General features: G+C 45.6%; 1 protein-coding gene and 1 long non-coding RNA gene across 5 annotated transcripts in view; one reads left to right on the top strand and one right to left on the bottom strand.

Moving 5' to 3' along the window:
• LOC109733314 (diacylglycerol kinase 4) overlaps positions 1-21361 on the top strand; it is a 29613-nt gene extending 8252 nt beyond the window's left edge. For all 4 annotated transcript variants that reach the window (XM_020292506.4, XM_073503334.1, XM_040397051.3 and 1 more), the window contains 8 exons: positions 1844-1940; positions 2037-2112; positions 5544-5626; positions 11465-11535; positions 17845-17922; positions 18206-18293; positions 18425-18541; positions 20823-21361. In XM_020292506.4, coding sequence (XP_020148095.1) covers positions 1844-1940; positions 2037-2112; positions 5544-5626; positions 11465-11535; positions 17845-17922; positions 18206-18293; positions 18425-18541; positions 20823-20987 — 775 coding nt within the window. In that variant the 3' untranslated portion in view covers positions 20988-21361. The remainder of the gene's footprint in view (positions 1-1843; positions 1941-2036; positions 2113-5543; positions 5627-11464; positions 11536-17844; positions 17923-18205; positions 18294-18424; positions 18542-20822) is intronic.
• Positions 21362-23032: 1671 nt separating this feature from the next.
• LOC120969785 (uncharacterized) lies at positions 23033-26200 on the bottom strand. The gene is made up of 2 exons (XR_005764153.1): positions 24805-26200; positions 23033-23322 (listed from the first exon to the last, which is right to left on the bottom strand). It is a non-coding gene; the product is annotated as an uncharacterized lncRNA (long non-coding RNA).
• Positions 26201-27388: the final 1188 nt, after the last annotated feature.

Raw genomic sequence — 27388 nt, 5'->3', positions numbered from 1 at the left:
TTTTTCGGGCAGACAAGATGCTGGAATAATGGAGACGGAGAATATTAGTACCAATCTTCAAGGACAAGGGGATGTTCAGAGTTGTACTAATTACCATGGAATTAAGCCGATGAGCCATACAATGAAGCTATGGGAGAGTCATTGAGCACCGCTTAAGAAGAATGACAAGTGTGACCAAAAATCAGTTTGGTTTCATGCCTGGGAGGTCGACCATGGAAGCCATTTTCTTGGTACGACAACTTATGGAGAGATACAGGTAGCCAAAGAAGGACATGCATATGTGTTCATTGACTTGGAGAAGGCCTATGATAAGATACCACGGAAGGTCATGTGGCGGCCTTGGAGAAACACGAAGTCCCAACAAAGTTCATTACCCTCATCAAGTACATGTACGATAATGTTGTGACAAGTGTTCGATCAAGTGATGGCGACACTGATGACTTTCCGATTAAAATTTTAAATAGGACTGCACCAGGGGTCAGCTTTGAGCCCTTATCTTTTTGCTTTGGCGATGGATGAGGCCACAAGGGATATACAAGGAGATATACCGTGGTGTATGCTCTTTGCGGATGATGTGGTGCTAGTCGATGATAGTCAAACAGGGGTCAATAGGAAGTTTGAGCTTTGAAGACAAACCTTGGAATCGAAAGGTTTAGACTTAGTAGAACTAAAACCGAGTACATGAGGTGCGGTTTCAGTACTACTAGGCACCAGGAGGAGGAGGTTAGCCTTGATGGGCAGGTGGTGCCTCGGAAGGACACCTTTTGATATTTGGGGTCAATGCTGCAGAAGGATGGGGATATTGATGAAGATGTGAATCATCGAATCAAAACCGGATGGATGAAGTGGCGCGAAGCTTCTGGCATTATCTGTGACGAGAGTGCCACAAAAGCTAAAAGGCAAGTTCTATAGGACGGTGATTCGACCTGCAGTGTGGGCCAACTAAAAGGCGGCATTTTCAACAGTTAAGTGTGGCGGAGATGAGCATGTTGAGATGGATGTGTGGCCACACGAGGAAGGACCGAGTCCGGAATGATTACATACCGGAATGATTATATATGAGATAGAGTTGGGGTAGCACTGATTGAAGAGAAGCTTGTCGAACATCGTCTGAGGTGGTTTGGGTATATTCAGCGCAGGCCTCCAAAAGCTCCAGTGCATAGCGGACGGCTAAAGCGTGCTGATAATGTCAAGAGAGGTTGGGGTAGACCGAACTTGACATGGGAGGAGTCCGTAAAGAGAGATCTGAAGGACTGGAGTATCACCAAAGAACTAGCCATGGACAGGGGTGTGTGGAAACTTGCTATCCAGGGCGAGAACCATCACATCAGTTGATCGCGAGATCTTATGGGTTTCACCTCTAGCCTACCCCAACTTGTTTGGGACTAAAGACTTTGTTGTTGTTGTTAGTAAGATCCTGGTGATTTGTCAAGTCTGTATTCGATGGTCCTGTTTTATGATGCCAACTGCGGCTGCTGATACTGATAATACACATTGGCTTTTTTTTTGGGTGGGGGGGGGGGGTGGGGGGGGGGGGAGGGGGTGTTGCTCTAGTTTAACATAGCATGCTGTGATTGAAATGCCAGATAGTCATAGCTATCATGAAAGATTCCATGTACTACCTCTGTAGCTTTTTATAAGACGTTTTTAGAGTCTATAACAGTGTCAAAAAACGTCTTATATTAAGTTGCAGAGGGAGTACGTATTAATTCCTTAATGGGTTTCTTTATACGAAAGCTTATCGCAGAACTCGCTACATGATGTTTCCTTCTTTAGTAGGTATGGTCTGTACTTCCAGAATTGTTCACTTCCAGTTTCTCAGTAGCATAGTTTCCTTGTGCAGTTGGCACATCGTCGTTTCTATGCCAGAAGAAGGAGAAGAACAAGAACTGGATCTTCCCCACTCCCTTAGGCACCTCGGAGAGTGTACATTTTATGATGTACTGCTTATAGACTATCTTCTAGCAATTCATCAATCCAATGCAGTTTATTTTCACACACTCCGATCCACATGAATGCAATAATATGTCCTGCAGGATGGCACTGCTGAGGGAGAGTTGTCTGAGACAGTTTGTTGCTTTGACGGCGTCTTCTACAATTACTTCAGCATAGGTACTTTCTTTCTTGACTTGATAACTTCTAGCTGCATTGCCTGTATTTGTCTTCATTATTTAAGAATGTATTTCCTAGTATCCCCTAAATATTATTTTTAGGTTATGCTCTTATTTGGAATAATCTTGGTTATATATCTATTTTTTTCTCTCAAGAAAATGCAAAAGCCTTGAGTTTCCATGCGGTTGTCTAGACGGAGTGACACATTTGATGAAACTAGTCCACGAAGGCGTCCCCCCGTCGGGGTGGCACGCCGTTGAGTGCAACCCGGAGAGCACCTCGTGCCACACGCACGCTATAAGGAGCAGCGTGAGGAGATGAGCCATCGTCTCCTTCGAGTGATCACAGAGTATGCAGCGCGGCGCATGTTGCAGGCCCCGGCATGCGCTCTGCTCTCTAGCAGTGACTCTTGGACACCGAGAGTGTTGGGTCCGGAGAGGCTGAAAGATGGACCCTGTGCACCAACCGTCCAGTCTGGATGTACAACTAAAGGGTTATCACTGTTAAGCCTCATGCACTAGCCAACGCAACCAAAAGTCCGAACTGATGGAAAGGGCTAGTGCAATCCACATATACTGTAACACCCCCTCTCACGTGTGATGGGGAAGACAAGTCAACACGTGCAACTGGAAGAGAGCGACGGCGCGGGAAACTCACATATGACTCAAGAGGCCTATACGTGGACACAAAGGGGGGCAACAACAATTTTTAGATAAATTGCGCAAACCAGGACTTGAACTCAAGACCTTAGCTCCGATACTATGTTAAGCTTCATGCACTAGCCAACGCAACCAAAAGTCCGAACTTATGGAAAGGGCTAGTGCAATCCACATATACTATAACAATCACGACTCAAAACCCTCTGTCTCCAAGATCCATCAGCGGCCGGCTTGGCCTCACTGACAGTCCGCTACCCTGAGACCAAAAAAAGAAGCTCAGGCGCCGCGCAATCTCCGATATGGTGCGACCATCAAGCAAGCGATTCTTCTAGAATAAGGCAACAGTTTTCTTGCCAGCCACCATTTTATTGGATGCAGTGAACACCTCGCGCTCATCACAGGAGAATTGCAGGTCAAGGCCCCTCCAAGGATGGAGGGGATCGGTGCACGTCCACCACAACCAACGGACCCTTAGGCTTATCGCCGTTCTGCCAATGTAACACCCAAATCTCCCAAGCGAAGGGGCCTGCACACCTTGAACCAGTTGACGTGGCAATGGCCGCACTGTGTAGCCACCCTGCCCAGCCAAAGGAAGCCTCTTAGGATTTTGTCAATCTGTTTCTTGGTCTTCTTGTTCAAGCCGAGGACCACCATCTGGTGCAAAGGCATGGTAGCCAGAACTGACTTGACCAAGGTGGGACGTCTCCCCTTGGCCATCATGGAGGCCTTTCACGTGGGAAGGCGGTCGGCAATCCTGTCAACCAAGTTTTGGAGCGCCTCGCTCGACAACCTCCTCAACACGAGAGGGATCCCGAGGTGCTTGATCGAGGTGGCACTCCATAACCGATGCTGCCTCTAGGGCGTTGTTGGGGCCCTCACTGTCAGATCTTGAGGTGCTAGGCGACGGAGCTACTCGAATTCCTTGGCCTTGGCTAGCAACCTGTTAAGAGTCTCAATCATCAAGACAAGCAACATCAAGGAAAGCGAGTCACCCTGTCTCAGACCCTTATTGTGCCAAACCACCAGACCCGGCTCACCGTTGAGCATCACCCTCATGCTACTCGAGGACAGGATGATGACAATTCACTCGTTTGATCGTCACTGACATGTGGGGTTTAAGTGAGCTGGGGGCTGCATGGTTTATTGTCTTCTTCTAAGTGAAATAATCTTGTTTGCTAAAAGAAACACATTTGATATCCACCTTCATATATTTATTCATATGTATTAACAAATCTGTTGCAAATCATTCTAAGGTTGAGAAAACTTTTTTTTAACATGTCGTGGGGGGGGGGGGGGGGGGATCCCCACCTGAATATGATCTCTATTCAAAGAAAATGATCCAGTTTATGAGGGAAACCAGGTCAAAAACCGTGATCCGGTTTATGAGGAAGACCGGATCAAAAACCTTGATCCAGTTTATAAGGAAAACCGGACCCAAAAACCATACAGCCCCCAGCTCACTTAAACCCCACATGTCAGTGGCAGCGAAAGGGGCCTCTTAGCCAGGATCCGCGAACAAAGGGGGTTATCGTCAATTCCCCCCATGCGAGAAAGAGGAGATTACCGGGTTGCCGAGAATGAAAAACATCAACTGAGGAGAGCAGGAGGTGAGTCGGCATGGAATTTCCGAGTCAGCAAGCTGACCGCCGAGATGTAGAAGGCAGGAGAACGCCACCAAGGTGGACGCGACGTCTGCAGGCGTCGTCGTTGTCCGCTGGCAAGGATTGCTCCAGCCTCCACATCAACCAAACGACTCAACCCCACCGAGCAACGCGCAGAAAAGCAGCACCAGTGGACGGATCAGGAGCAGAGCGTTTGGCAAATTTGGATCCGAGGGATGATGCCGTTGGTGGACACGAGCCATCCAGAGAGGGCGGTGGGGGTCGACGTGGGCATGCTGGCGGCGCCGCGGTAATGAAGAGGAGAGGTGGATGGGTGCTCGAGGCTGCACGATGGAGAGGTGGGGGCGCAGCCAACCCGCAAAGCATCAGGCGCCGAGAGGCACATAAAGCGCAGGCTACGCGAAGAGGGCGGCCAGCTCCAATGAGCAGGCCCGGGGGCGCAACTACCAGCGCGAGCGCCGCACAGGGGCGCCAGGAAGCGGAGGTGGTCGAGACTGGACGCACACGGGCGCGCGATGGAGGCGTAGTGAGTGGGCGAGCGGGAGGTGGAGAGCAGCGGGCAGAGCTGGAGCGGAAGAAGCGGAGGTGGACGAGGCTGGACGCGCACGGGGGCGCGTCGAGACCGGAGGGAGAGGGGCGAGCATGAGGTGGAGCGCCGCACGGTGACGCGTCGAGGTTGGGGCTGTGGATCTGTATCTGGCTGATTGGAGCTGAGAGAGGGAGAAAAAGAGCGCGGACCCGAGCCGCGAGCGTCCTCGCCGCGGCCGTCCGCCTTGGGGCTTTGCCCTTGGCTCATTATCTTCTAAAATAGTCGATCATATATATTTATATTGTTCTTGGGTGATACTCCCTCCGCCCCATAATATAAGAACGTTTTTGACACTAGTGTAGTGTTAAAAACGTTCTTATATTTTGGGACAGAGGGAGTACGTTTGTACATGTTTATGCTGTTTAATAATAAGTGAAAGTAATAACACAATTTTTAGTACTATCCTCGAAATAATGAGATGAATAATCTTCTTGTGTTATACATACGTGGAGCTTGTTTTGTTGTTACCATATGATGTTTGTTGTATCTAATTTGTCTATGGCGTAGGAATCTTTCAGAACAAAAACATGCATTCACTGTGCACTTTATTTGAAAACGCAGGGATGGATGCTCAAGTGGCTTACGGATTTCACCAACTACGTGATGAAAAGCCATTCCTTGCCAGTGGTCCTTTATCTAATAAGGTATGCAACTTAGTGAAGCCCCTGCCTTCACTAAATAATGGGAATTCCACAGCTCCTCGGCCTAAACTTTCTGATATAACATTGCATGTTCAAGTTTTATGTCCTTTTAGGTTCTATATATACATGTAATGTTGACTTGGAGTAGGATCATTGTTACTGTCGTAGTTAAAGTTTTGACCATTAATGATGCAACCTTCTTTATGAGAGGGGGGGGGGGGGGGGGGGGACTGAATAAGAAAGGTTGCATCCATGATAGTGCTTGTTTCATGTGATATCCAGTATTGGCAGTGTAGTTTTCCAGTGCCAACCAAAGAGTCTAGTCTAGGTCTTCATGAAGAAATATAACAACTGTAACTCGGAAGGCATATACTGAAAAGCAATAGTCTGATCCTGCGCACTGTAGTGCTCAAAGGAAGCATCAACACCAATATGATTTGGTGAGCTCATGCTTCATATGGTCACACGCAATACTAATAGCACTTGTACTGTCTGACAAGAGAGTAGTTGTAGTGACAGAAACACCAAAATCCACAAGCAGCCATAATAACAGTCATCTCTGCTGTTAAAAGAGCCATAGCTCACAACTCGGCATTTGAAATCGAACGAGAAACTGCAGTATGTTTCTTCTGTCTTCAAGGCAATGAGAGAACCACTAAGAAAAACACAGTTAGCAGAAAGGGACCAACGATCTGAATGATTGCTAGCCCAAGTGGCATGTGAATAGGCCTGAAACTGGAACGAACTGAAGCGTGGGAAGAAGAGACGGCGAGAGATAGTCCCATGATGATATCATAGAAGACGAAGGAGGTGACAATAGTTGGCCGAAGTGGGAGCATAAATGAAACGACTCAGAATGTAAACGAGATAGGAAAGGTTTAGACAAGTGACAACTAGATAGATAGGACTCCCATCAAGATGACGGTAGCGTGTCGGATCATACAAAGACTGACCGTCAGAAGCACAGACGTGGACATTGTGCTCCATCGGAGTCTCAACAGTGTGTTGTGTGCTCATCAGTAAGGGCAACACGAGCAAGAAGACCATGGATATAATTCTTTTGGGAAATAAAGAAGCCATCAGAGATAGAAGAAACCTCAATCCCAAGAAAGTAGCAAAGAGGACCAAGATCATACAGAAGAAAATGCTCACTAAGACATGCCTTCACAAAGGCAATGCACTCAGAGTCGTCGCCAGTGATGATCATGTCATCAACATATAGAAAAAGAGTTCGACCATGAGTTGAAAGGTGGACAAAAAGCGCAGGATCATGAGCAGTCGCCGAAAAACCAGCCGCAGTCACCACTGAGGAGAAATGCTCAAACCAGGCATGAGGGACTTGCTTAAAACCATATAGAGAGCAATGAAGACGACATGTCGTACCACCAGGAACAGAATACCTAGGTGGCGGCTGCATGTATACCTCCTCACGTAACTCACCGTTAAGAAATGCATTCTTGACATCAAGCTAAGAGACAGACCAGTGACAAACATAAGCCATAACGAGAAGTGTGCGAACGGTGGTCATGCAGGCCACGTGAGCAAATGTCTCATCGTATTCATGACCATGCCTTTTCTCACAGACCACAATGCGAGCTTTCTAGCGTTCAAGAGAACCATCAGAATGAGTCTTATCCCTATAGACCCACTTACATGTGATGGCACGGACATAGGATGGGAGATGAGATCCCCAAGAGCAGCAATATCCTCTGCTATCGCATGCTACCATTCGGGATGAACAACAACGTCACGATACGCTCAAGAAGAGTTGTGCTAGAAAAACCACAACAATCAATAGGTGGAAGCGGGCGAGCGTAGAAAACATAAGTAGGTTGAGCTGGAGGTGGTGCGTCGCCAGCAGAAAGAGACAGGGTAGTTGAGGGAGATGGCTCATCAGAAGAGGATGGCACATTAGAAGAATCCACAAGACGTGGACGACGAGCATAGTAAAGAAGAGGACGAGGAATCACCGGGGAAGCCTTAAGCGGCGAGGGAGACGAGGTAGCCTCGGGTAACAAACGAGGTGGGGAAGCCGCAAGTGAATACGGCGTGGGGTGTGACGCCCCAGGAGCGGCCCTATCCAGAGCACCTCCGCTAGTATCCGCATAGTGTCAATCCCAAGATAGCCACGAAACACAATGTACACGTGGCAACGTGCACACTATGTGGGTGGAACGGTCGGTATCACAACACAATTGTTCAACAGGTCTGCAACAGTATACAACAGCTACAATGAGGCAAATTTAACAAATGCAAATGGAGTCGTTCTTCACCAAAGAGATCCCAGGGCACTCACATCGGCGTCCATATCTGATTTGCAGCATGGGAATGCAAATGAAACCATCCTTCACCAAAGATATCCCAATTTTGTGATTTTAGCAAATGCCTTAAGAAGGCTAAAGAAAAGCAAATGACGTCCATATCCTGTCATCCCACTGTCTGAGGAATAACCATAGCTAACGTTGTCCTTCACCAAAGGGACTGCTTGCTCCTAATGTTGCCATCTGATTTGTAGCATCCGAATCAAAAGAATTAATATAGCAAGGTGAGTACCAAACTGTACCCGCAAGACTTACATCAGATCTATACTAAGTATGCAACATTCTCAAGGAAAGGGGTATATGTGGTTTGAGCGGCAAAAAGCACTAGCATTCTGTAGAGATACGCTACAACTTGCATCTACCAAAGATAAGGAAAGAGAGCGCAATCACACACGAGGAAGCAATCCCAAGGCACTCACACGGTTGACAAGTTTTATTCATTATTAATTGAAGTTTTATTCACATGGTTAGCCGCAGTGACTGACGGGTGGGGCCATGGGTGTGACTGTGCTGGTGATGTGGCTGTGTGGTGATGCAGGTTTTTCTCGTAAGCTGTTTGCTAGCTGTTGAAGTGTATGTGGATTGCCTAGCCTTTTCCATCAGTCGGATTTTTGGTTGCGTTGACTAGTACATGAAGCTTAACATGGTATTACGGCCTAAGGATTTGAACTCAAGACCTTAGGCCTTGATAACACTAGCCACAGTGGCTGACCGGTCGAGCACTTGTCAGTTCACGGATTAAATCAGAAAAGGGAGGCTTTTGCCTTGGTGGAGAGTAGAACTAGGGATCGCCCGTTTGTGGCGCGCTGCATTGACTAGATGATTTGCGTTTGTTTTTGATTCAGAGAACATGCAAAGTCTGAAGAAATGAAGGAGGTGCCTTGTGCATGATGGCGTACTCTGGTGACCTCTGGAGCTCACCCGAGTTCGCAAACGTGTGCATGTGGGTGCGGAAAAGACTATGCCTAATGCAACGAACGATCTGGTGGACACGAGGGACCATGTTGTCACTTGAGAAGCTCCAGCGGTGACAATCCGTGGCGGAGCTGCTCGGATGTGTGTGGTTGACATTCTACAGCTTGTGATCAAGCGGACTGAGGCGTGAAAAAGCTTCCTGGGGTCTCCCTGGGCATGCAGGGGTGCTCGGTAATGACGTACGCTACCTAGCACTACGGCGGCAAGATACGAGCGCGTTAGGAAACTAGGCTAGAGGATGAAATCGACGATGCTAGGAAAGGGCTTTGGTCGAGGAGCTCACGAGGAGGGGGCTGGAGTAGTCGAACGGGCCTGAGGAAGAACGACAGCGACAAATTTCTCGGAGGCGCGTTGGGGTTGGAGTCAAAGTCGACGGCAGAATTCGTCGTGGGCCGTGATCGTGAGCTTGTGTGTGTCGGTGTGGAGGAAGTAGGTGTGGTCGCGGGGCCCCGGGGCATGCTGCGCGGCTGGCCACGCGGTCACCATGAGCGTGAGCTCTTGAGCTCCGGGTCAGGGCATGGGGAAGAGGTTGGAGGGAGGAGAGTTACCTGGTGGTGGCAAAAGGGAGGAAGAAGGGTTAGGGTTAGGGTTTGGGAGCGCGGAGTGGCTTTATGGGTTGAGGAGGTGCAGCGGGGTGGCTGGTGGCTGACGTCCCCGAGGGGGCTCACGCGAACAGATCCATGGAGATGTACTTGACTATGTAAAAAGTTGTTTCTCGGTACCAGAGGCATCAGTAGCATAACCTGTCGATGGAGAACTGAAAGAAGCAACTAGTAGACATTTAGACGCATAATCTCCAACGTAGTTAAGAGGCTCGATAAAATAGGTCAACGCAGAAGCACCAGGCGATGAAGAACCCAAAGCATTAAGCGAGTGTCGAAGTTGTTAAGGACACCACTAAAGTAGTCGACGTATAATCTCCAGGGGAGGAGCGACCACCACCACATGTGGAAACCACTAAAGGAGGCGGTGTGGCACGATCAGTCCTGTCTCTAGAAGTCGATGGAGAAGACAAGGTCACAGACACAAACGTAGTCGATGGACTACCGATGAAAGTCGCGAGAGGAGTTGTTGTAGAGCGGCCACCACGATCTGCGGATGTAGAGCAACCATCATTGTCTGTGGAGATCGCTAGAGGTGTTGCTATAGAGCAGGCAACGTCACATGTGGATGAGCACCAAGTACCGAAGAAAGATGCATGCACGGGACGGCATTAGTGTAGAAACACCGGCAAAAAGGTAGTGGACAGCGAGGATGAGGCGTACCCGAGGACATGGACATTGTACATTTTTTTACAACAGAACGAATTAGCCTGTGGCTGCCTGGAAATGCACTTAGCTGGAAAACAGAAGTAGCAGCAGGAGAGCCACAGCGTAAGGGCATCTCCCACTCCGTGCATCAAAATGCCGCGAAACATTCGGACAACACGGTCTAGACAATTTGTGCTCACCAAGACCGCCGCCGCCTTTACACTCCTCTGGTAGCCGCTCAGTTCTTGCCGGACCACTGCTGCTCCACCCAGGCGCCCTCTACTTCGTTTCCGTTGCACCGTCGGATCCGTCTGTAACCTAGGTATCGTCTGCCTCTGCCGACTCCATCCATGGCAGACACCACGCCCGGCAAGTGTTCGGCCTAATGTCAGTGAGAATATTTTTGACCTTCTTAACGTGAAGCAAGCACGATAGCGGGGTACTCGGTGACACCATAAACTCTTGCAGTCGACGAGGAAACGTTAGTAAAACTACATTTCAGGATGCGTTGTTGGCCACAAAGCGCGGATTGTAGGCATGAACCAAAAGGGCATGATATTTTGGCAACATGTGCATTCTTGGTTTCATGAGAGCAGTACGTGCGGGTGTAGCCGCCTAGAAGTACGTCTGTGAACCATGCTTTGGCCGGTTACAGATCGGATCGATTGATCTGGCGACTTGCGCCCTGACCTCTAGTTAGAAAAACATGTCAAAACTACAGCGGTGGCTTGGGCGGCCTGATCCAAGCGGCTAGGAAGCAATGGCTGGAGGCTGGAGGGTGTGCGGGCATGCAGACTGCGGAGAGCTGCAGCGGCGGCCGGCAGAGGTGGACGGCGGAGACGGGGTTGTCCAGGGGCTGGATCCTTTTGGCAGGGCAGTGACGTCCTGGGATGAGGAGATGGTGAGGCGACATCGGGGAGATCGAGAGAAAAAAAATCAATGACGAGTTGCGGCGTCTAGGAATAAGAGGTAAACCTTGAGCTCTAATACCATGTTAGGAAATAACAACTCGTATTTCAAAATGATCATAGACCATTATATATGCGCGTGCATGTGCAGAAAGTCTCTTATACAACGGTGAAATACAAAGGGTACACCGCTAATTTTATTTTGGTTGAATAGGTTGATGGATACTTTCTACTAGCGTATAGTTCTCCTTTTGTGTAGTTTCAACTTTGTAAATTTTAATTATAGCATTTGTGGCTTTCAACAAATATTCTTACCTATAGTTCCTATAATAAGCTTCTGGAGTGACATATGATAATTAAATTACTGATTGGCTGATTTTATGACAGTTAATTTACGCAGGATACACTTGCAAGCAAGGGTGGTTCTTTACACAGTGTATTAGTGACCCTGAACTACGGTATGGTATTTCCTTTTTAAAGATTAACGTGGGTACTTTTACAATAGAATAGTGATTGCTTTCCTTTGGAAGGCTGAACTTGCTTACCGAAGCGCCCGTTATAGAATCATGTTTGATCCAGTGATGTCAGTCCCGAATAGAAAGAAGTGTATATAACCCCCTAAATTTTCACGTTTCGGCTACATCACCCCCTCAACTCCAAAACCGGCTACATAATCCCCTCAGCTTTCCAAAACCTGACGAAACACTCCCCGACACTCTGGTAAGTGGTTTTAGACAATGGTCTTGCCAACGTGGCAGCGAGGCCAGGTGTTGAAGCCCCGCCACGTCACCCTCCTTGACAAGTTGACATACCCATCCATCACCAGCTCTGCCATTTTATTGAACACTTCGAGTGTGCCACGCACTGTGCGCCCATAGGAGGCCGACACCCGCGTACATATCAATCAGTCACATGATGGTCGTGAGCTAGGCCAGTGGAATGTGTGTTCTCATTTGTTGGATCCATGAGACGGAGCCACGGGAGCGAAAGCCATTGTCGTACTATGGAGGCGCTTCGCATCTTGGTACGGATGTTGGCATGCCCAGCTCTGGTTAGGACCGCGTCACACAACACCGGCCGAGATGCTGACATCGCCCTTCTTCTGCGAGGACATGCCTCGACAGGTGTAGAAATCGCAGCACGCCATGGAATGCGTGGAGCGCGCCGAGCCTGTTAGAGTATATAGGCATATCTCTGTATTTGGTAGAATAGGATTTGTAATTCATCTCCTGCCTTATCTCTAGGAGAGCTTCTTGCCCAACAAGCCTTGTACTCTATATAAACCACCCGAGAGGCCCAATACAATGTGCACCGCATCACGCCAATTCTCGCCCCTCTAATCCTCTTACAGAGCCGAAGCTCGTCGGCGAGGTCCACATTTCTAAGGTTGGTAGCAACGACCGGCCGTCGAGCGCCAGCGCACACGAGACGCCGACCCACTAGCAGGGGTAGACGCCATGCCCGACCGCTCATCTTGTCAGAGGACATCGCGGGTCTGTGCTCCGTGGAAACAACTGAACTTGAGAAGCCTGAGGTCACTGCTGCCCTTGTCCACCTTGTTTGTTGTCGTCTAGCAATTCCCTGGCCGACACCCAACAGAGACGCCATGAGGAGCCTCCTCGGTGACCCCACGGTGCTGCGCATCGACATCAACGTTGACAACCTCTTCGAGCTGACCACCTCCGTGTTGTGCAACACGAACACCACATAGAAATAGCGCCTCGAGTACCCATGTGTGCATCGGTAGTTCGTCAACGCTGCGGACAAGTGCGATGACTACGGGGCGGCACCAACTTCGGCTTCTCGGAAGGTGTTGCGATCGTGGGTGATGCGGAACGAGCCCGGGGAGCCTGGAGCAGAACATGGGTTGTGTGTGCTGTGGCATCGCACTTGACATCGGCTTCTACTATGAGCGGGAGGGGCTGCTAGGTCCTTGCGTCAACGACGACCTGGAGGACGAGAAGGACATGGGGGTAGAGGATGTGATGTGTGTGGCGGAGCAGTATCACGCCACAGGCTGGTGTTCGATTCGTCGGAGGATGCCGCAGCCACCTACCTCTTGGATGAGGCCTACCCAAGCGTGCAAGCGGTGTCGCAAGTCGTGATGGTGCACCTTGAGGAGTAATTCCGCTGGTTGCTGATCCGCGGGACGGCGACGCTCACCGTGGACGACCTACACGCATGCCTCATCTGTCATCTACAAGCAAGACGCTACAGCAGTTGAACAACGACTGATGTTGCTGCTCGTACGAGGCCGATGCGAGCGAGGGAGAGATGGTCGTGAGAGAAAATAGTTGGTTACATTACACCGACATATGGGTCCCAGGATGAGCTGCCAGTATAAGTCGAGCACTGAACATGGTCAACATGCCACATGGGTGAAGCCACCTTCAAAACCAGCGTTGGGGGTGTTTTGTCTGGTTTTGAAAGGTTGAGGGGGGATGTGCACTTCTTTCATCCTAGTGTAGATCCTTTTGATCCTATTGGGACTGGTTGTATAGTTCGTTTACCTCTGTGGCTACCATTTTGCGGCCGAACTCCTACCATAGTTCCTTTCACAGGGGGGATATGCACTTCTTTCATCCTAAATACTGTCTGTAGATCCTTTTGATCCTATTGGAATGGTTGTATAGTTCGTCTACCTTTGTGGCTACCATTTTGCGGCCAAACTCCTACCATAGTTCCTTTCACTTTTGTGCCAACGCTTGGTACTTTGTTATCCCGTTATTGGACTGTCTAGGAGGTCGTTGAAAAAAACAAAATCTAGAAATCTGGAGTCACCGTTGATTAAGTGATTATTTTCGTACTTCTACTGTCCTTTTAGAAAATTAAACAATGAGTTGTCCGCACAAAGAGCAACATGTTGAAATAGTTACATATGTGATTTGGGATCATGGCTTCGAAAAGTTTGCTAGTTTACACAAAGTGCAAGTAGCCAAGAGAGCGCCTCGCGCCAAATGTCCCTGGTAAACGGGCAGTCAACAAGAAGGTGTTGCATGGTCTCCGAGGTTTGGCCACCAGACATGCAAGAGGGATTGTGTGGCAGCTCTCTGTGAGCTAGGCACTGCACCTGCGAAACACCGATCTAGACTGGCAGAAGAGAAACTTGAACTTTCGCGGAGCCCATGCCTTCCAAGTTTCCATGCGTTGCATTTGATATAACTATGGAAGGTCGCCCTATAGCATTGAATAGACAACGTATACCTCGGACTTCGTCCATCTCCAAACAAGGCAGTCTAGCTCATTCGAAAGGTTCCTGCAAAATGCATATCAACCAATGCCACGATGGCTTATCGACTGGAAAGGCCAAGCTTCACTTGGGGTAGATCTTCACGAATTAAGCGATCTCCAAGCCCTCACAAACATCTTGGCTCCTTCATACCATGAATGACAGGAGGCACGCACCCTCAAAAAGTAACAAGATAAGATAATCTCCTCTACACTCAAAATGTCATAGGGTCGATCTTTGTATTGGGGGAGATTGGGTGTTTGAATGATCAGCTTGAAATCAAGGGGGGACAGACTGAATCAAAGGTATGGCGTGAATGTTGGTGAAGAATGCCCTTTGAACTCATCAGAAAACTATGGAGGTTTGAGTAGAATGGTGGGATGGGTGGAGGTATATATAGGTTGGACCGGAAATGTGACCGTTGCACACTTATGCGCACACCTCGGAAGCATCGAATGATCTCACCTCAGAGGCACCAACTGAACTGTCGCTTTTGAAGCTCAAACAGTTCGGCCTGAATTCATTCGGAGGCTCTGATTAGCATTGTCACTGGCGCACTCGCTTCTGGATATCGTTCAAAATATCTGACCAAGGGGAGTTTGAAGGTTTTGACCTATAGTTAGAGGCTTGCACAACAGGTTTGGTGGCTCCGACTCGAAATGCGCTAGAGGCTCCTAATGACACTTGGTTACAACTAAGGGTGAATATGAGCCGAGCGGGGCTCAGCCCGAGCCTGCTAAAAGCTCGTTGGCGACTAGTAGGAAATATGCAACTTGTATTTTCCTAGGGGTGAAGGACTAGTATGTATATACTGTACATGTGGTAAATATGCAGAAAGCCACTTATACTATGGGGAAACTATACAGGCTACATGGAAACATAATATAAATCTTAACACCCCTACAAAACTCAGGGTGAATCCACAACACCAAGTTTGGAGAGATATCCATGTTGTGCACTAGTCTCGTCGTTCGTAAAGAAATCCGCCAACCGTAACTCGGAAGGCACATACAGAAGAGCAATAACCTGGCCTTGCACACCTAACCACACAAAAGAAGCATCAACACTAAAATGCTTGGTGAGCTAATGCTTCATAGGGTCGCATGCAATACTAATAGCACCTGTACAGTCTGAGAAAAAGGGAGTGTAGTAACTGAAACACCAAAGTTCTAAAATAACCACCGTAACCAAGTCATCTCCGCCGTTAAAAGAGGCATATCTCGTAACCAACTACCTTTTGAGGAATGAATTATGTCTCGGGGTATTGCTCAAGTTCGGAATGGGTACCATTGGAATTGTATCGGCATACAAATCTAACACCTTCATTTTGACAATTTTACCCTTGCTTACTCCATATTCCATTGAACTTCTTGCTTCTGGGATGCTTTTGAAAATACTTTTTTCCAAGATTTACTTCAGTAAAAGCATTTTCTTGCTCAAGTGTAACTTGGCTAAGAGGAGAGTTAGGAGAATCAATAGAAACATGCACATTTGAGGATGTTACATGAGAGGGTGTAGCAATAGGTGCAATCACAATGGATAATGATGCAGATGCATAGTTTGAACCATAAGAAGTCTATTGAGTCGACACATGGTGTGTATTGAGAAGCTATGAGTTGCTTAACAATATAAAATGCAGTCTTATGTCGAAGATCGTCACTGAGGCAAGGATGACCCACTTCAATTCGTTCAGTTTAGCCAAGCCAGAGCACGTGCATGATAGAGGGGGGGGTGAATATACTATCGAAACAAGGGGTCTACGCAAAACAAGCGTGGAAGCAAAATTCGCAACGAAGGTAAAAAGTTTGGGAGAGAGGTCACAAACACTGATTTCTCCTGTGTTTGAGATAGTTGGCGCTATCCTACTCCTTGTTGATGGAGGTGCGAAGCACAAAGGTCTTGGTAGTGTCGCCCACAAAAGGCCAACAAAACGCATACCCCACCTATACCACCATGGCTAGTCGACCACAAAGGTCAAGCCTCACTCGCGGTAGATCTTCACTAGGTAGGTGATCTCCAAGGCCTCACAGACTTCTTGGCTCTTTCACACCTTGAAGGCTTCCAAGCACATCTAGCAGATCTAGGAGGCACACACCCTCCAAAAGTAACAAGATAAGGTTGCTTGGTGATGAATACCTTTGCTTGTGCTTTGAAAGATAATTTCCTCCACACTCAAACTCTCATAGGACAGATCTTTGGATTTGGAGAGGTCGGGTGTTTGAATGATAGACCTGAAATCACGGGAGGGAAGAAGATATCAAAGCTATGGCATGAATGTTTGAAGATTGCCCTTTGAACTCAACACAAGACAATGGAGGTGGAGTGGAATTGTAGGATTGGTGGTGGTATATATAGGCTGAACCCACTGACTGATCGGCTCAGACGCACAGAGTGAACTACAGAGTGGTTTCTTTTGATAGTATCAACGTACCTATGGAGTCAATGTGATTTTGTATCACTAAAAGCTACTCCCTCTAAACAAATATATGGCGTTTTAGATCACTAGTGACCTAAATCGTCTTATATTTGTTTACAGAGGGAGTATAAAGGATGTCCTTTGTTGAAGTGTATATGTGGATTCCCTAGCCCTTTTCATCAGTTTAGGCTTTTGGTTGCGTTGGCTAGTGAATGAAGCTTAACATGGTATCAGAGCCCAAGGTCTTGAGTTCAAATCCTGGCTTTGAGTCTATCCACATGTCGTGCAGGTGAGAGGGGGTGTTGAAGTGTATATGTGGATTGCCTAGCCCTTTTCATCAGTTCGGACTTTTGTTTGCGTTGGCTAGTGCATGAAGTTTAACATCCTTAACCTTGCCAACACTTGATCTTGAAATTTTTTGGGGTCAACAACTATCTTCCAACTTGCATCTTTTGAGACTATCATGAAAAACAGGTGTAAACAATAGGCCCTTTAATCAAGTTGTCATATATCATTTTTTTACTATTTACTGTAGATCAACAGCCCTACTGTCTTTTATTCCAGAAATTTTTGCCCAGACCTGTTTAAATCCACTCTCACTGGGAGCGGGTTTAAACAGGTCTGGGCAAAGGATGCAATTTCAAAAAGCCAACGAGGATTTTGTCGATCCAGGCTCTGTTCTCAAGCCCCTGGACCATAGTGCGGACTTTGCATCGACGCTTAGGGACCTGGCGAGGATGTCAGATGTGATCTCTGCCACATCACAACCGCTGAGCCAACAGTTAGACCAAAACCGGCATGACTGGGTCAAGTTCTGTTGAAGTGGAGGCATGAAATAGGGCAAGCTCAAAGGTCGAGGCTTCAATGTCGCGCCCAAACCAGCAGTAACTGATCGGTTGAGTTTAGAGTTTAGATGCCCAGAACCATAGGTTTATCAGTTCCCACTGCTCTGATTTTGTGTACTGTTATTATTGAGTTTGATATGTCTATGTTACTCATTCTTAACTATGAAATTTTCTAAGCTAGAATATAGAAGTAAATAGGGGTCCATATAATTAATGCTCAGACTAGAGAAATACTGTGCGGGAGGCCTCTTATTCTGTCTGTTCTTTGTTATATCAGGGGACTGACAAACATTATCCGTTTATCAATAAAGAAGATGGACAGTTCTGAGTGGGAGCACATCCCTGTACCATCAAGGCAAGTTGGCAATTTCTTGGTATTAGTGGAATAGTTCTGATCTGCACATTTGAAATTGACGTAGCATTTAGTTATTGGAAGCATTGGGTCCAACACATCAAAAGATAACATAAGTTCCTCTTCTCCTTTTTTTTTTCAAACATGATTGTGTCTTGAATTGATGTGGGATAACTGAGACTACTATGGACACATACTAAATAATGCAGTGTCAGGGTAGCTAGATATCACTCTCCGCACAAATATACATCATGTAATTACTAAACAGAAAAATGCTGTGATGCAGTGTAAGGGCTATTGTTGCGTTAAACCTTCACAACTATGCGAGTGGAAGGAACCCATGGGGAAATTTGAAGCCTGAATACTTGGAAAAGGTGCTATGAATACATTGATGTGATTATTTATTGTTTTTCCTGTTTACAAACATTTCATCCCAAGGAAGCTGGAGCACTATCTATTCATTGAGAATAATATAATGATTTTTTATATATTTGTTTATGTCTAGAAAGGATTTGTCGAAGCCCAATCAGATGATGGCCTTCTTGAAATATTTGGGTTGAAGCAAGGGTGGCATGCATCCCTTGTGATGGTTGAACTTATATCTGCCAAACACATAGCACAGGTATTTGTGTACACAATAATTAGGTTGGGTAGTCGTATGAAATGAAGAATATCTATTGTGGTAGCTGTTTACTACCTTTTGTTAATCGCCATAGAAGAATACAGTTTTATGGTATGTATATTACTTAGTGGGACAGTTGAGGAAAAAATAACCTTTAGGTGTATTGGTGACAGGTTAATGCATGGAACATAACTATAAAACTTGAGCACCGACCTTTCATACTCTCTCCAGTCCAAATTAGAGGTTTTTCCCAAGTCAAAGAAGTTTGACCAACTCTATAGAAAAATATGCGTGTTGAAATATTTTCTTATAAACTTGGTCAATGTATATATTTCTAGACTTGGTCAAACTTCAACAAGTTTGACAAAGATAAACCTCGAACTTCAATTAATTTGGAATGGAGCGAGTAAGGTATATTTTTCTATAGACTTGGTCATCAAATTAAAAGGAGTTTGATCTAGAACAAACCTTAAACTTCAATTAGTTTGGAATGGAGGAAGTAATTCACTACAACATAGAACCCTCATGCCTCTCCCTATGCTCTAATGTGGTGTCGCCTCTCGGTACTCCATATCATATTTTTGTCTCTGTGGCATAGAATTAATGAGGTAAGAGTAGGAAACCGTCTTATATTCTACATACCATCTTTAACGCAATCCAACAAAGAAATCGTTGAAACTTGAACTCATCATCCAATTTGACGGATCGCCCCCGCGTCGCTCCACACGGGTGTCTCGGGCGGTACTGAAACCTTGCCGTTCGGCGGCTCTCTCTTCCCTCTTTCTCTCCCTCGTTGCCTCTAGAGGGGGCCGCCGGCTCGTCGTGTAGCCGCCGGTGAAGGGGGCGGCGAGGCCTTCGGCTGCTCCCCTGCCACGGGCGAGGGCCTGGATCTGAGGCGGTGGCTTCGACTGGTGTGGGTGGCGTCCGTCCGCCGGCGGTGGGCGTTCGTCAGCGCAGTTGGTCGGACTTCCTTGGCTGCTTGGGCAGCAGGGTCCCGGTGGATGACGTCCTGGCATGAGGTGGTTCCCCGTGCCCCCTCTCGTCAGATCTGGGGCAGACCATCCTAGCGAGCGGCTCTCCCTATCAGCTGGTCCAGATCTCCGGCATCCGTGCTCGGAGGTGTTGGTGGCGGGCTTGGTGGGTCTCGAGATGGGAGCTTCTCCGGGGGAAACCTCTGGCCGATGGCGGCGGCCACGTTGTCGATGGCGCTCCTGTGTCATTCGCCTCCTTGGTGGCGATGGCAAGGTCAACTCCCCTGCCCCTCCTCCCTCTGTGTCGGGTGAAAACCCTAGTTTCTCGTGAATGGGCGGCGGCGGCGCCATGGCGTCGTCACCTCCTTGGAGGCGTTGTCTTGGGCATTTAGATGGAGGGTGTGTGCAGCGAGCGCGGATGATTCCTGGTGCCGGAGGTGGTGGCGGTGTGGCATCTACCGCGTCGGTGACTGCGGGTCTCGGCGGCGTGGCGCAGCGGGGTCTCGGTGATGGACCTGCGCAGGGTGGTGGCATTGTCTGGCTCATGGTGGCGTCGACGGTAGTTGGGGGCGTCGACGGTAGTTGGGCCTGGCAAGGTCAATGCATGGATCTTTCCTGAAGTTGGAACAGCGGAAGATGGCGGTGGCGGATTCTGGAGCGTGCACATGCGGTTCGTGTTGAGGATCTGCTAGACCGGCTGGGGATCTCGGCTCGCCAGCGGGCGGCTTAGTGAGGCCACCGGATTAGATGGTGTGCATTGATGCGTGGTCAGGGCACTTCATCGACCTAATAGGTGTGGCGACATAGATCGCCAGGAAGGAGGCTCTGGGTTGACCCATGTATTTGATTTTGTCAGATTCTATTGAATAATATAATAAAAATGGTTGTGCGCATCGATGTAGAGGCTGGGGGATATCCTCCTTTTTGAAAAAAAATAATCCAATTTGACTCACATTGTCTTAATAAGAGTGTGGACCATTGAATTAAATACTTGGTATATTTAAGATACAACCAATTGGATTGGTGGGTATCTAAGTGAGATGGCATACTTATAAGAGACGACCAATGGGACTGACCACAAAACAGATAATATAAATTGGTTAACTTTGAATTACAAATCAATTCCAAGTCCATTAACTGGAAATATGAGATCACGTTGATGTGCTACTCCGGTAAGCAAATGAGGAAAATAAAAAGAAAGGAAAGAAAAGATTAAATAAATATTCTGTAAAACTGAAGCAAGAAACATAAGGTGTCAATGTCAACATTGTAGTGTCCACGTCATGTTATAACAGTTCCAATTGTTTCAGGCAGCAGCAATCCGGCTAGAGATCAAAGGTGGCCAATGGAGGGATGCATATATGCAAATGGATGGGGAGCCATGGAAGCAACCACTGAGCACCGAGTATTCGACATTCGTTGATATCAAGAGGGTGCCTTACCCATCAATGATCATCAGCGGTGCAGATCGCTAATGAGAGCCGACGATTTTATGCGCTCGCCTAGCTGGACCTGCAAAGAGCAGTTTTCAGCTTCCAGCCTGGAAGCTCGATGAATTACAAGCTCAATCCTGATCATCCTTGTGCAAAGCCGTAACAATATATGAAGCTGTGGATACATAGAATTTGTATAGCAACGACAGAATGTAGCCATGCCACTGCTTTGATCTGAGTTATGAACTTAATATCATGCGTACTGGATGAAGTTGCTCTTGCAAATTGTTTAGTTATTCGAGGGTGATACTGACAATTTTGTTGTAAAAGCGAGGCTTGAGACAAACTAATTTTTGCCAAGTAGGAAACTTTATGGAAACTATTAGGCGATGTGATATATATAACCAACATTACTACGAGGAAGCTCATATCCTCGTGCATACTCATGCACTAGACTAGAGACCCCATGTTGGTACGTTTCGTTCACTATTTTGTGGAGTTAAAAGTTACTACCTCTGTAACTAAGTATTTAGTTATAGAGGTAGTACTAAACTATATATGTGAGTCATTAGTTACATGACATGAAAACTTGGTTGAAACGTTTCAGTATTTTTTTAGGTCGAAAGTTATCATTTGATACTATAAGAGTTACCCACGTTGTTCATATGTTATCCGTAACATCGTGGATATCGGACTACTCCTGGGTAGTCCATTAAAAAGCAGATTTTGTTGCAACCTCCCTATGACAGGCCGAAATTCGGGCCCGACCAGGTCAAAACCACCCACCGTATAGCGAGTGAGGCAGAAGTCACGTGAGGAATTGGTGAAAAATTCTCGCTGTCATTTCTATCATGACTTTTTTCATTGAAGGCCAAAATAACGTCAACCAAGTGCGCCGCCAGCCTGCCAAGGACAATTTTTTGATTTTCTATCATAATATACAGTCGTAGAAGTAATTCATCGACACATCCATGACATGGAAAATGTGCATACTGCCGAAATTAATAAACCAAAAATGGGTGCCGCGGCACTCGAAACACTCCACCAATCAGATTCACATGTCGTATATGGATAAACAAGATTATATATAAGGAATGCGAACGCATGTGGAGCTAAATGGGACGCAGATACTGCGGCCCATTTTGCACGCGCTATTTTTAAAATATATTTGCAAAAGGTAAGTAAAAAATGTTTTGTTCAAATATTTGTGTGTTAAAAATATTATACATAAAGGTGATGATTAGTAAATAAAAATATGTAAATATAAACGTATGCATTCTATAAAAAATATTCAGTAAAACGCAAGTAAAAAAACATTTAAGATGTTGTAAAACATAAGTAATAAAATTATGTTCAAATATTTCTGTGTTAAAACTATTGTACATACATACAATCATTCATAAATAAAAATATTTAAATATAAACCTGTGTGTTATATAAGTAATATTAGTTAATATGGACATTGAAATTCTTTATTAAATAAATATGTTTAATGTATTCATAAAAAATTATACACTCATAGCTTATATTAAAATTATATAAAATGATGAGTACAAACATTTACTAAATATTATACATGAGTAGGTATTCATATTAAAAATTTAAACTTTAAATTATTAATGTTTTAATTAAATAAACATTTTTAATTTATAAATATTATTTAATATATGAATATGTTTAAAGTAATACATGAACAATTCTAAAAGTAGGTTATTTCCTTTGTATGGACAATATTTATAACACACTAATATCTAAGGGTCGTACTTTATTACTGAAATTATAATTTATATGTTATCTACAAATTTCTCAAAAAAAAGGAACTGGTGCAAAATGGGCTGCACTGGCCATAGCCCATATCAGCTCCAAGAGGGCCTTTATTCTAGTCTTTACCTAATAATAAATGGGCTAACGCTTCTTCCTCCCTAATTTTCGTCAGTTTTTCGTACGTCGTCCTCGCTGCCATAATTTCATCCGTTCGCTCGCAGCTTCGTGAGTATAGTGGGCCAAAAAAATGTTATGGGCCGCTACAAAACTTCGACCTCACGATTTGCCCTCCCCTCCCTTCCGTTATGGGGCGGCAAACAGAGTTTGATGAACTTTCATATTCCAATTAATAGTCCCACACTGTCCCTTTATCACAAATCCTAGCAACTTATATACCTTCGGAGTTGCAAGAATCAACAATCCAGCAAAAAAGGGTGAGATATGGATCATGTTTATCCTAGAGAAACCAAGAAAGATGCCATACATGCCCAATAAAAAATAGCCCGGGAGGAAGGTCACAACCGATCAAAGAGGAGAGAGGTGCATGGAAAAAAAGGGTCCGGGTCGGTGCTGGTCCTTGGCCGCCGTGAGATGCAGATGCCCGTCGTGGCCGCTGGTGGTGTTAGAGCGGGTAGAGGGATCAAAGAAGGGAAAAGTCCAAAATAAACCTTGAAGTTGTAGATAAAAGCTAAATCAAACCCTGAACTTTGAATCCCGGAAATTGGCACTCTGAACTTGTAATCCCGGTCTATTTTGAACCCTATACCTGTTTGGCACACCGAGAATACTACAATCCCAGCCAGGATCACAAGCTACTCTCACGGACAAGAATTTGGGCCGGCCCACTATAACAAAACTGTTAAAAATGTCCGCACATTTCTAGAATTGTTCAGAAGTTAAAAATGTTCCGGTTTTCTATTTTTCGCACAATTTAAATTATTTTTGTGTTTTTAAAAACTGTTTGGAATTTTGAAACTCTATTAGCATTTTAAAAAACTGTTCGCGATTTAAAAAAAATCACATTTGTCAAAAAATGTTCAGAATTCCAACAGTTTTTCACATGCTTTGATTTTTTTCTTCGTATTTTCAAAATTGTGTCACATTTTTTAATAATGTTTTTGGAATTTCGTAAATTATTTCTTAAATAATGTATTTAAAAGATGTTTCAGATTGTTGGCAGTGGACTCGACTGGACCAGCCCACCAGACATGAAGCGAATTTTTTCCTTAACATGCGGCGTAAAAATTCTTTCTTTCTTTTTCTTAACGGGCGACGAAATAATTCCAAGCGAACACTTTTTGAAAAATTCGAATACTTTTCAAAAACCAACAACTTGGAAAAAGCGAACACCTTTACAAACATTTTTTGCAACCTTAACAAAATTGTAAAGTGCAAAGACTTTTTGAAACATTCATGTGATTCAAAAAATGTTTTGTACAGTCAAAAAAATGTAACATTTCAAGAATGTTCACGTGTTTCAAAAAATGTGTTTGTTACATTTTCAAAAAATGTGTGTGCAATGTAAAAATATGTTTGCGTGATGTAAAAAATGTGTCCTGACCTAAACAGAATATATGTGGTATGTCCTTGAAAAAAGTGTATGCAAATTAAAAAATGTTGAACCATGTAAAAGAGTGTTCGTGTAGTTTTATAAAATGTTTATTGTCATTAAGAAAATGTAAAACATTTAATTTAATGTAAAACATGTATTTGGAAAAATATTACCATGTGTTCAAAAAGTTTTTAAAACATTTAATTTAAAAATGTACATACTGTATTTGAAAATATTAAAAGATTATCCAGAAATATTTATTGTGTGCGTTAGAAATGTACATTGGGTACTGAGAAAATTTAGAAATGTGTAAAAATTAAAAAAGAAAAGAAAACGAAAAAGAAAGAAATTAAGAAAACCAGATTAGTGTGTGTGCGTGAGTAACTGCGCTACTGGGCCGGCCCAATTCAGCAAATCGGGATTAGAGAGTTTGGTGTGCTCATTTCAGCGATTGAGAGTTCGGGATTTGATTTAGCTTTTGCCTACAAATTGAAGGTTTGTTTTGGACTTTTTCCATCAAAGAAAGCATGAGTCGAAGCAAACCTGAGTGGGCCTCCAAACTGAAGCTTGAAGCAAGACAGAAGACCACGCTGGAGGCTGGCCAGGGCCCGGGACGGAGGGGGTGGTGGATCGGTAGTGGATCCGACCACAGCCGCCTGGATCTGGAGCTGTTGGCGTACCAAAGACGGATGGCACTAGGTGACGGCCTAGAGAAGCAGCACGCGGGGACGCCGCCCAAGCAGCGGAAGAAGAGCTGCCCCCCGGAGGGATGGCACTAGGTGACAGCCTGGAGAAGCAGCACGCTAAGCCGCCGCACCGAACAGGAGGCAAGCCTCCCCACCACCGCTGCAGAGAAGCCCGCCGTCGCGGCCCGGGCTTAGCCCAACGGCCCTTCTCCAGCGATGACGAGGGGAGGCAGGCCTAGAGAAGCACCATGCGGGGACGCCGCCCAAGTAGCCAAAGAAGAGCCGCCGGCCCGAGGGGGGCTCACACCGAAGCCGCTACGCCAAACAGGAGGTGAGCCTCCCCCACCCCATGCTGCAGAGAAGCCAGCCGCCGCCGTCTGCCGCCCCGGCTTAGCCCGACGGCCCTCCCCCGGCGACGGTGAGGGGAAGCGAAGGGTACCGGTGAACATGATTTGGGCTCGACCTGTGTTGTCCTGGAGACGATGCGAGGGCGGAGGGAATGAGGGAGGGAGAAGAGAGAATGGTAGTTCTGTCGATCTGATCCCAGACTAATCTGGTCAAATGAGGCTTTCAAGCGGCATGTTATATTTTTAATAATTCTTGTGGCATGCTGGCCGCTCGACACGTCCGCCGCTAGCGTGCATTGTGCGTGGGCCTATCTGCTTGGAACGTGGGACGAAATTGAGCGTGATCTGTTTTGTTCTTAGTTTAATTTTGTGCTGTATTCCTGGAGTAGGAAGACCAGGAGGCAAAGATACTTGATGAAGGAAAAACACAGTAAAAGGCAACAATATTGTTTTTTGTATGTCTCCATTGAAATTCACGAGATAACCAAATGGTCCAAGAGACCGTGACACTGGATCACTGGAAGACAGGCCGACGAACGTCCTAGCTCGGAACATCGCTATAGACTTTACGATTTGGGCCTTTATTTAAGGACACCATAAGCAGGGAGGTTGTTGTGTCTTGACGTCTATATTTCTTCTCTCGATGTAATCCTTAATGTAACATGCCTTCGGGTTCCTTTAGTGGGGATCCACTCCCCCCATGGTGATTATTAAAAAAAAGGCATGTTATTTTTATGTCTACTACATTTGCTTAGGCTGAGTTTTATATGTTGCGAGTTTTGTTCTCTCGTTGCAACGCACGGACATATTTCCTAGTACATTAAGAAAGCTTATTGAAGTTAAACCTGTACATGTTGTAGTGGCTAGCGCGTCTTCTTTGGAAGCGTGTGGTCGTTGGTTTGATAACGGGAGGCCACTCTTCTTTTGTGTTGATTTGCGTTTCTGTAATAACAGATGGCACATCGTTCAATATATATAAATTTTTTATATCTGAATTAACTCTATTTTTATGTTGATTTGCGTTTCTGTAATAACAGATGGCACATTGTTCAATACATATAAAATTGTTATATCTGAATTAGATGTGTGTAAGCGAATGGCGGAATGGCTATACTGTGTTGTTTCGTTAACTTTGCTCGCGGGTTCAATACACTGCGCCACCATTTTTTGTGTTATTTTCCGCAGTACGGTTGTTGGCTTTTCTGCAAATAAAAAAATTGCGTGGGGGTTTTGTGTAAAAAGACATCACAGTGGTTGTATTTTCCGTGAAAAAAATGGTTGTCTTTTCCATGAAAAAAATATAAGGGTGTTTTCTGCAAAAATAAAGTCGGTTGGGCACCATTACTCACTGGCAGGTGGGGTCATACACATGAAAATACGTCCACGTAAGCATTTCGTGACCATATATGCACGCTTGAGTCATGTTAAGTGACTGAAAATCTGTATTTTCAAAGTTCTAGCAGCAAACTGAACGTCGAGCGCAAGTTTTATGACTCCCGGTGATATTACCTCTTTTTTTCTTATAGTATATGCCAACTATGCAGCTATCAGGTTGCCCATGGATGTTTTTTTCTTATGATATATGCTATACTTACCAACATGCCAACTATGCAGCTATCAGGTTGCCCATGCTATAGTTACCAACATAGAGATTATGTATTTACGAGGTTGTCGGTGCTATAGTTACCAACATGAGACTACTATAGTTAGCAGTTACCTATGCTACAATTACCAACATGACACAACTATGGTTACCAGCTGCCCACACTTAAGTTAACAATATGTTCGTCATTTCAATCATGATTAACTTGGTAGGCAGACACTTGTTCCGACCTCCATAGTGGCACTTTGAGATGACACAACTATAGTTATCATGTTGCCCATGCTATAGTTACCAACAAGGTTATTATGTAGTTACCGGGATGCATATGTTTAGTTACGAATAGGGTTATTATGTAGTTACTCATATGTCCCTACTACAATTATCAACATGACACAACTATAGTTACTTAGCTTGCCACACTACAGTTATCAAACATAGGAACTATATAGATATCAGGTTTTCTATACTATAGCTACCAACATGGTTATTTT

Source organism: Aegilops tauschii, chromosome 7 (genome assembly GCF_002575655.3).
Source record: "Aegilops tauschii subsp. strangulata cultivar AL8/78 chromosome 7, Aet v6.0, whole genome shotgun sequence".
NCBI lineage: Eukaryota > Viridiplantae > Streptophyta > Magnoliopsida > Poales > Poaceae > Aegilops > Aegilops tauschii.
This window is presented reverse-complemented; position numbering and strand designations above follow the sequence as displayed.